This window comes from Chenopodium album, chromosome 23 (assembly GCF_948465745.1).
Source record: "Chenopodium album chromosome 23, dcCheAlbu1.1, whole genome shotgun sequence".
Classification (NCBI taxonomy): domain Eukaryota; kingdom Viridiplantae; phylum Streptophyta; class Magnoliopsida; order Caryophyllales; family Amaranthaceae; genus Chenopodium; species Chenopodium album.
In genome coordinates, this window is record NC_137856.1 from 29302851 (window position 1) to 29313359 (window position 10509).

General features: G+C 33.7%; 1 protein-coding gene across 1 annotated transcript; it reads left to right on the forward strand.

Moving 5' to 3' along the window:
* Positions 1-1324: 1324 nt before the first annotated feature.
* LOC145607910 (integrin-linked protein kinase 1-like) lies at positions 1325-10176 on the forward strand. The gene is made up of 13 exons (XM_081663507.1): positions 1325-1667; positions 1808-2291; positions 4193-4267; positions 4371-4475; positions 4806-4891; positions 5239-5359; positions 6539-6618; positions 6737-6799; positions 6890-7011; positions 7337-7422; positions 8166-8287; positions 9201-9369; positions 9863-10176. Exons 2-12 carry the CDS (start codon positions 1872-1874, stop codon positions 9337-9339), a joined length of 1419 nt encoding a protein of 472 aa, XP_081519633.1. The 5' UTR covers positions 1325-1667; positions 1808-1871; the 3' UTR covers positions 9340-9369; positions 9863-10176.
* Positions 10177-10509: the final 333 nt, after the last annotated feature.

Consider the following 10509-nt stretch of genomic DNA (forward strand, 5'->3'; position numbering starts at 1 on the left):
TAATTGACTAATCACATCTTCACATGTGTATAGGCCCATTAGGTCGTAGAATTGTAGAATTACGTAAAGACAAACATGGTTGACAAATCTTAACCAAACCATAAGAATAATTAACCAACTTAAATTTCGAAAGATAGAAGTCCATGTCATTTTCTTAAAATAAATATTTTAAATTGAGGTGGCTTAATATAACAAAGTGAGCAAACTAGGGTACGAAGTATTATATGTTTCAATTACTTTGTATTATATTTGATGTATCAATTACTTCGTATCATATTTTAATATACGGAGTATGTGTTTTATGTAATTTTTAACTATGACCGTTTAGAGTACTATTCAATACTAAACTTTTATCACTAGATTGGTACTAATACACCGTATAATAAACAAAGTGGATGTATAAAGCAATTTTTTGGATGCTTTAATAAAGAAAATCTCGGAAGTATGAACATTAGCTATTTTTTATTTTAGAAAATGTAAGAAAAATGAAATATTAGGAGCTTTCCTCAAGAGGGGAACATAATAGACATTAGTGTAACAAGAATTTTTTGCATAGACATAAGAAAAGGTGAATACATGCTAACATACATAAAGAGTATTATTGGATGTACAAAATAAAAATATTGTACTTTGATGTACATCAATATTTGAAATTTGTTTGAACATATGTAAATAAGAAATTTTTAGATGAACAAGAAAAAATAATATAAATGCACTCATATAGTCATATACTGAAATACAATACATAAAAAAGAGAAATGATATAAATTAATTTATAGGATAACCCTATTAGTTATACATATTAGGCCCTGTTCTTTAGAGCTGCTTTGCTCTATTTCTTCTCTGCTCTGTCCTGCTCAGCTCAACTCTGCCCTGCTCAGCTTTGCTGAAATTTGCTCTACTTTGTTCTGTTCTGCTCTGCCTGTTCTACTCTGCCCAGAAGCTCAAAAGAACAGAGCCTTAGTTATTTCAAAATGTTGGCTCACTTGGTGAGCTATTTACCTCATATCTTAGACCTAGAGATTTGGAGTTTGAAACTACCAAATAAGGCTGGTTGAGGTTGTGATTTCCTTATCTTTCCATAAACTCTCAAGAATGGCTAACCTGTAAATACTAGATCAAAAAGTTATGAAGATAAAGAGTATAATATATGAACAATAAATTTATAAATTATTCAGTGAGTATTAAATAAAATCCGAAGTTAGAGTGTGGGATAGTTCAAGTAGTTAGAGCTTCTCTCTTGATCATCCCATTTTCGCCCTTTGTGGCTATAGTAAGAGTAGACGAGTAGTACTAGTATAAAAATATGATACGGAGTACGAGTGAACAGCACTTATCTAAAACCATAGAAAAATAACGGTCTTTTCGGAGAAGCAAGTTGGAAACCATCTTCTTTTTTCATCTGTCCCCTCTTTTCTCTTCCCTCCCTCCATTTCCTTCCTTTTTCCGCCATTTTCACACCTCTTTCTCTTTCTCTTTCTCTTTCTCTCTCTCTTCTTTCTCCGTCTCCTTCGGTTCATCTTCTTCCTCTCTTTTCTTCCCCATTTCTCCCTTTCTATGCTCCTTTTCGAGAGCTCTTGCTCCGAGCTCGAGCTCTCGATCCACCTCTCCTTCTCTCTCTCTTCCAATCATCATCATCATCATCATCAATAATCTTCTGCAAAAATGTACGCATTAATTCATCCTTTTTTGTTGTTGTAATTGAATTATTGTTATTTTTCAGAATTTCAATTGCGTTTGATTATGATTATGACATTTCTGGAATAAATTCAATGATTCTGATTTTTTTTTTTGACTTTTTTTGAAGGTTAATAGAGGGATAATCAATCGGCGAGAAATTAGGTTAAATAATCGGAGATAGAGAAGTGAAAATGGAGATGGCAGCGCAATTGAAGCGAGGAATATCGAGGCAATTCTCAACAGGATCGTTGAGAAAATCAGGGAGGTTCAGCTTCAAGAGGCAATCATCAATGGATCCTCAAAGAAACACAATGAGGTTTAGTTTCGGGCGACAATCGTCGCTCGATCCGATTCGCCGAAGCACGGTGAAGGAGGAGCCGTTGACGGTGCCGGATAATCTGGACGCTACGATGCAGTTGTTGTTTATGGCTTGTACAGGAGATTTGAAAGGACTTGAGGATTTGTTGGATGGAGGTACTGATGTTAATAGCATTGATTTGGATGGAAGGACTGCTTTGCATATTGCTGCTTGTGAAGGAAATGTTGAGGTTGTTAAGTTGTTGTTGAGTCGGAGCGCGAATATTGATGCTCGTGATCGTTGGGGTAGTACGGTATTCGCTCTTTCCCTTTCGTTTTCTGTATATTGATTTACTTACCGACGAATATGATGCACGTGCTTGTAAATACTAATGGCGGTTGTTATGATATTGCCTGATCAATGTGGTATGGTCTAATTTGGTAAAATGGTTAGCTTTTGTCGTGAATGTCACGAAATAATGTACCTGCTTTATTACATTAGATTTAAGATACCGATAAATTAGGAAGTTTGAAAGAAACTAGACAGTGTTTTTGATTGAAATGATTAAAAATATGCTAAGTAACAATTACTAGTATTATAAAATAATTTGGATGGTATAGCTTGTACAATCTTATTAATTTATTTGTGTATCATATTTTATTATATGAGTACGAAGTATTATTAGTTTATAACTAATAAGTTATCACTCCTTCCATAAAGTTGGAATATTAAAAAATGGATGAGGGAAAAAATAAATGAAGGTTGGGAATTTAACTTGAATAGAAAATGTGAAATACAATATGGGACATTTATAGTACTCGTATTAGGGAAGTGTGAAGATGAGTGGCGATAGGAATATTTATTTTTTATGAGTGTATGCCCCACTTACCACTTATATAAAGTGATGAAGAAAGTGAGTATCATCTTCGTTACTCGGATCATGTGCTCATGCTTAACATGGGTAAGTAAATGACTAGTGTCCTACACTCCTGTTAGGTTACGGAGTATATTACGAAACATTTTTTTTTTATGATGTTGGGATGCAAAGAAGAGCGTCATAGACTAAGCTACTCCCTCCGTTTTTTTTTATATGCATCACTTTGACAATTACACTACTCACATACCATGGTTGACTTAATTTTTTCACCTTTAAAAAAGTAAATAAATGTTGTTATATTATATATCATTAGATTCGTCATAATGTGTAACTTCATAATATAATTTTGTTATAATCTTTACTAATACAAAGATATTTATGGTCAAAATAGCGTCTCGGCAAATGTGCCGGTCAAACTGATGCATATAAAAAAAAAGAGGGAGTATTAAAATTACACATTGAGACTGATCTAACAAATTTTCACATTTTTTTCATATATACTCACCGATGAATATAGAACTGGAAGAAAATTTGTGTTCATATATAGGACTTGAGTTTTTAATACAATGTGAATGTCTAAGGATCTCTTGTAACAAATAGTGTTAGGACCATATGAACACCCAAGGAGCACACACAATTTGTTAATTATATCCGTATTGTTTGTTTTAATCCGCAGAAAGAAAGAAGAAATGAAAATATATCCTTAGGCGTCGCTGCTGGTAGTTTAATACTCCGTATATGCTACACTGTTATAGGATTAGTTGCTGGAATCATTTTTATTTTTAAAAGGATCTACCAGTCAAAAACTTAACATTTGTCAAGTGATCAATTTTTCTCTTGGTCTCTAGTAAAGTTGGGTGATAAAAGATGGACTAATATTTTGGTGGGTGTCATTGCTGAGGTTTTGGGTGGAGCATTCAGCTTTAAGCCTATAACTTATTGTAGTGCTGATTCAATGCTTACTAAATCAGAGAGTTGGACACAACCCTTTTTTTGTTGCAACATGTAGGCTACCTTAAGAAGCTTCATTAATGTTTGAGCTGCATATTCTCTCTGCTCTGAAACTGCATATGGGGTCAATATGGTTATCCCTTGTTTACCTTTTTTTTTTTTTTTTCATACTTCAGCAGACTGCCAATTTATATAATTTTTTGGATGCCTTAGTTGCGTTATATTTGGGCCTTTGAATGTTGAAGAAACTTCTGTGTGTTAATTTTTGCTAGTTCTTCTGTGGTTATTTTTAGTGCCTTAATGCTCTCTGAACTTCGTTTCTTGCTTTTTCTTCAAGTCCATCATATAAATAATTTTGTCCTCATAATGAGTTTGTAACTCCACAGGCAGCAGCTGATGCAAAGTATTATGGAAATATGGATGTTTACAATATTCTGAAGGCTCGGGGTGCAAAAGTTCCAGTATGATTCCAGTCTCTTTCCCATGTTTTCCAATCTTCTTTCTATTTTTGTCACTGTATCAATTATAATTTGACTTGCTAATTTTCCCCCTTTGTTGTCACAGAAAACTAGGAAAACACCAATGGCAGTTACAAATTCTAAAGAAGTCCCAGAATACGAACTTAACCCACTTGAGCTTCAAGTTCGTAGATCTGATGGTATTGCAAAGGTATGGTCTTTTTCCTTCATTGTCTGTTTATATTTCCTACTAAGCATTTACATGTTGGTGTTAGTTTACTCATTTCTTGTTTTATGGTCTTGAGATGTCTGCTTTTTATACATTTAATCTGATAGATACTTAAAAACAGAGCCTATGTCTCATTGGGGTAGCCTCAGTGTTAACTCTTAATATATTTCTTGCTGTTTTGAAGTGTTTTATCAAACAATTCAACCTCTTTCATTTGATCATATCCAATAAGCTTGTGTGTTTTCTTGTTTCTTCTCCTGTTGCTTTTTTCTCAATTTTATTGATGCTTTGTGCTTGTATGTTACTTTGCAGGGAGTATATCAAATTGCTAAGTGGAATGGTACCAAGGTTGCTGTAAAAATACTTGATAAAGAGAGCTATTCTGATCCAGAAAGCATGTATTTTTCTGAAACATTATCTTAATTATCTTTTTACTGAATAAATGTAATTTGCCATGGATGCTTAATATTAAGTCTACCACCATTATACAAGTCTACCATGAATTGCTTTGTCATGCTCAGGTAATTAGACAGCGTTGCTGAGTTGCTCATACACCTTCCTCTTTTATCCTTTATCAGCTTAAATCCTAGATTAGCTACTGTATTGAATTTTGGTGCACTTATACTTTGCTTCTGTGCTGCTTCATGAGTTATATATCTGCATTTTATGCTAGGTTTAGATAGGAATCTCATTGCAGTTCTATTTAATGTCTGACCGTGTTCTATTCTTGTTAAATTCCTTGCAGAAATGCTTTTAAAAATGAGTTGACATTATTGGAAAAGGTGCGGCATCCTAACATCATTCAGTTCGTTGGAGCTGTTACCCAAAATATCCCAATGATGATTGTTGTGGAATTCCATCCAAAGGTATCTTTGATCTCTCCCCCAAATTAATGAGTAATTTGGATGGAATTATAGTTTTTGACTGTAGAGACTCTATACCTATATAAAGCAATATGTCTCCTTGATTGTTATTAATAATACGTAGTAGAAAGCAGTCTACAAATTCACAGGGGATTGAAGTTACCTGTTGGCTTGAATAAAATTGAATCGCTTGTTAATTTGTATATATGGCTTTGTCGCGTTAAATGTTGATTTTCCATAACATGGATTACATGGCTCAGAAACTTGGTTTATTTACACTTTTACAGTCTCAAAAATTCCAAGCCCTATGCTATGAAGAGTTATAATCAATAATATCTCCTGTGTGCTCTAAAATAAGAAAATCAGTTAGTGCATTTTGGATCTTTGTGGAATTGGATTTCACAGTCCTAATGTTAAAAAAAAAAAAAAGAAAAAATAATTATTAACCAATTATGATTTATGTCATGGGCTTGCACTTCTTTGTATGATTTACTGCACAGTAATAAATAATGTTGTCAAGTATTGATGATCTTTGGGAAGGACACAAATGTCTTTGTGTAGACACAAATGACACAGATTCACTAAAGGGGGGGGGGGGGGGGGAAAGAAGTTTGCCTTAAAGTACATGTTTTTGCAGAAGCAGAGCAGAGTGACCCATGTACTTTTAAGGCAAACTTGTTTTAAAATTAATGACTAATTGAGTTAAAATGGAAACAAAAGTTTTCTCATCATTTTGTACCAGAAACTGTAAAGAGAGTGCAGCAGTTGTTTTTTTCATGATTGAGATAGTTTTCAAGATTTGAACTTTATTGTTTAACTTTTCTACTTATATTCGTCCATGGGCTTGGGAGAGGGGGAGGATTAAGGCTGGACAGGAAAATAAAAGAAATGCAGAAAGACAGATTACCAACAGTGCATCCCAGTAAATATGCGTTCCCTTCTGTGTTTATATTATAAATGCCTGCTCATAAACTAGATAGAGTTGGCACAGGGATGCAGGCCATGCAATGAGATTCTTGAGATTCAATGTCAAGAACTGCAATGAGATTCTTGAGATTCAATGTCAACTTAATGATGAGATTCTTGAGAATTGACTTTATTGGCTTGATATTTTCTCTTCAATTTTCCTTGTATTTATTGTAAATTGATATATGTGTATGTTCTTTTTTTTTTTTTTTTCAGGGTGATTTAGGATGCTATCTTCAAAAGAAAGGACGTTTATCACCATCTAAATCATTAAAATTTGCGCTTGACATTGCAAGGTATACCTCATTCCAAGAAACAACAATTTTGAAAAGCTGAGATTTTAAGATGCGTTTGCAACTTGCATGTTGCTAGAGTTTCATTATTTTCTCTCCTCATTGTGGTGTACCTTATCAGGGGGATGAATTATCTTCATGAGTGCAAACCTGATCCTGTTGTTCATTGTGAACTAATGCCCAAGTAAGACAACCAAATGCAAAAGATCCCTTACTATTATTCACTAAGATGATATTTTATTTTTTAATATTTGAAATTATGATAAGGTGCCAGAAATATTTTGCTCGATAGTGGAGGGCAATTGAAGGTAGCTGGATTTGGTTTGGTACGATTATCAAAAATATCAGCTGATAAATTTAAATTGGCAGACCCCAGAGCATCCACTCGTAATGCAAGTAAGTAGTAGCATTAAGACCAACTTCCTAGCAAATTAGGTCAACACTTGCAATTTTTTATTATGCAGTAAAAGACAGAAACTATAAAAGCTTCTCTTGAGTTTGAGAAGGCCATTTTAGTTTTTACAGTAGCTTGCTATATGATTCAAAATAGAAAATTTTCTTGTCTACAACTTAGGTTATTGTTTTTTTACATATATTTTTTATTTTAATTTATTTTATTTTTTATTATTTTTTATGAGATGCTCATTTTCAGTAATTTGACTGAAATAATGAAATTTCTGGTTATTATCTCATTATGCCACTATTTCTTCTGTAATCTTAGGTGTATATACAGCTCCTGAGCTCTACAAAGATGAAATTTTTGACAAGAGAGTGGATGCATACTCCTTTGCCATTATTCTTTACGAGGTACTTTGAAACTTTTTAATTTTACACCAGCTTATGGTCACACACTCACAATCTCACATTGTTGAGCTACTTTTGACCTCCTCTTGCAACAAGTTGAAGTGGGTCAGATGCAATGTCCCCAGCCTTAGGTGCTATTGCAAAGTTAGTATACATCAATGTTCATGTAAATACTACTTGCTTGTCATTTTGTCCCCTAGGTAGCCTATTATTTCCTGCGGTAGAATCAAGTGAGTTAATAAATCTGGTACCTATCTTGAATTGCAATGAATACATCAGAGGTTTTTTTGTAGTTAAAAAGTGGGCCATGCAGGTGCTAATTGTGTTTCATGTTCTTGCAAATTAGCCTCTTCTTGCACTTGGAGTGTGCTTGTTATTTCATTGCACCTTGCGCGTCTGTATCTGATAGTTCGGATATTCTAAAGCCAAAAGAAAAATGTTTTATTATTATTATTTTTTTTACAAGGGAAAAAAAAATGTTATTGATAGTTAAAATTTACAATTTACCAATATTCGTTAGTTTGTGGGGACCAAGAACTTGGTTCCAATTTAGTAACAGGATGGCTTTACCAAACCCCATATGTGTTGATTAGTTGATCTCAATATCTTAATGTCTTTATTTTAATTTGAAGCTGACTGAATGTTCTAAGAGGAAACAAGATAATCTGATATTATCTTATCTGCTTTTGTAAATTGATCTGAAACTGCTTGTTGGCTCATTCATATCATTTCTCCCTTCCTATTAGATGATTGAAGGTGTTCATCCTTTCCACCCAAAGCCTGCAGAAGAAGCCATCCAACATATGTGTTTGGAGGGGAAAAGACCACCGTTTAAGAAGTTGAAAAATTATCCAACAGAATTAAAAGAGTAAGTTTATTTCATGCAAAATTTGAGACTTGATTGTTGAGCTAGTTTTCTCTTTCAAAGGGCTGAATTTTCTGAAGTGCTGGAGTGGTGAAATATGAACATTCTGAGCTAAGGAACTTTATATGTCTCTTTGTTAGTCTATTATATTTTCAATTTGATTATTGCTGCCATGATCTCTTAGGAATTTTAGTCACCTAAATTTTCAAAGAAAGACGATGTCAACTTTTTTATACATGGTTGCTATCCCCATACTTGCTGTTGAATTTTGTTGCCTCTTCTCCCTTAATGATATTATTGAGAAAGCTAATAAATGTTCTATAGTTATCCACTTATCCCACTTCTTCTTCTTCTTTTTTTTTTTTTTTTTTTTTTTTTTTTTTTTTTTTTTTTATCTTTTTATGCAGCGAAACTTCTATGGTTTTTGGTGGAATTTTTTTTGGTCCTTGCTTGTTGCTTGTTGAGAATATTTATAATTGACCTAGAAATGCCTCTAAGTATTCTTATAATTATATCGTTGCTTATTAGTTACTGGGTATTTACGGAGCTGAGAGGCCAAAATGAAAACTGACATTGTAGTATTACTTTCCCCTTGCATAAAGTTCCTTTGACTGCTGAATTTATGGTGGGGATTTGGGTATCATACCCACTCTTGTGAAGGCTACTTTTACATTTTTACCTCTTGCCTTTCTGGTTTAAGTATATGATTTCTCATATTACTTTCTGGATACCCGTAGAACTTAAGATGGTGTAATGGTGTTGGACTTTCTTCTTTTCAAATATATTAAAAGTATATCATTGTGTTGAGACCATGACCAACCTCTTGGCATTGTGATTGGCTATATTGTTCTACAGAATTTCTACTCCAATACCCACTTCATATGTGCAAACTAATCTGAACAGAATGCAATTACAGATTGATCGAATTATGTTGGAGTGGAATTCCTACTGTTAGACCGAGCTTTGCTGAGATCATTTTGCGGTTGGACAGTGTGGTTGCCAATGGTTGTAAACAGGGATGGTGGAAAGACACCTTCAAGCTTCCATGGTTGTAGGAAGATGTTAAGGACACAAAATATGATTTGGTATGCATCTTCTGTGTTCCTTATTATGCAGAATACTTGTTCTTTTAAATTCTTTCCTCAATAATGCTTTCTTTTCGGCCATGTCTTCTTAAATTACACTACACTTACAACGGTGCAACCATTGTTATCTAGCCTTTATATGAAACACATGGTCACTTAGATATTTATATGAAACACGTGGCCACTTAGATATTAGAACAAAGATCTCTATTGGTTTGGTTTCTTGTTCGGATGGTTGGCTACTTTGTTCAAGAATAGACTGTTTGTATCAGAAGACCTGGACTGGTAAAGACTTTAGTCTTTTTGTTGCTTATTTTCTCTGGATTAATATCTATCCTAGAGATGCTTGCAATTCGGAGAGCAATTCCCATAGTAATTTCATAATTTCAGTAGCAAAATAGACATCTGCCATATATTTATTGATTGTAACTATATTGGAGAAAGAAAACAATTCATTTGTGGTCTTAAACAAGGAAATTTTGTGTCTTTGCAGGAAACAAAAGAACCTGTTTAGAACTACGGATACTTTGTTGAAGCCCAGATTAATCCCACAAGAACAATTTTTACATTGTACTTTCTGTGATAGGTTTTGGTTGAGAGACCTATATGAAACAGAGAGAATTGATCTATATTATGATCGTATAGATCACGACATGATCACTTCAGTCTGTAGTTCTGTTGCTCCTTTCATCTGTTTTTCTTTTTCTGGAAAGGACTGGAACAGCTTGTTTCCATGTATATTGTGTGCAAAAATACATATATCCATATTGTTTTTACTCATTAATAAGCAGTAAAATGTATTTATTACGCCCTCCCCCCTCTTTTCGTTCTTTATTTTTAGGCTCATAGGATCATGACATCAGACATTCAGAAGACAAGAAATTTCATTATGCTAAACAAAATTCAGTTGTTTGTCGTCAGTGTGAAACATTAAACCATATTGAGGATGAGTTTTTCCGACATTAATAAATCAGGCTTTCGACAAATTAAACAATATGGAATACACAGAAAATGTTCACAAAATTATCATGGATGAGATTGTCAACGAATTAGCAAACCAGGCTTAATGCATTGGGTGTACACCGACTTCAATACAGTATCTATATGACTTGCAGCATTACTTCCAACCTTCAACAGAGA

Bases quoted from the DNA above. Each gene is read 5' to 3' on its own strand.
- LOC145607910 (XM_081663507.1), top strand. From the start codon at position 1,872: ATGGAGATGGCAGCGCAATTGAAGCGAGGAATATCGAGGCAATTCTCA. The intron at 4,268-4,370 runs GTATGATTCCAG...TTGTTGTCACAG, and splicing joins CTCGGGGTGCAAAAGTTCCA to AAAACTAGGAAAACACCAAT. The intron at 7,423-8,165 runs GTACTTTGAAAC...CCTTCCTATTAG, and splicing joins TTGCCATTATTCTTTACGAG to ATGATTGAAGGTGTTCATCC.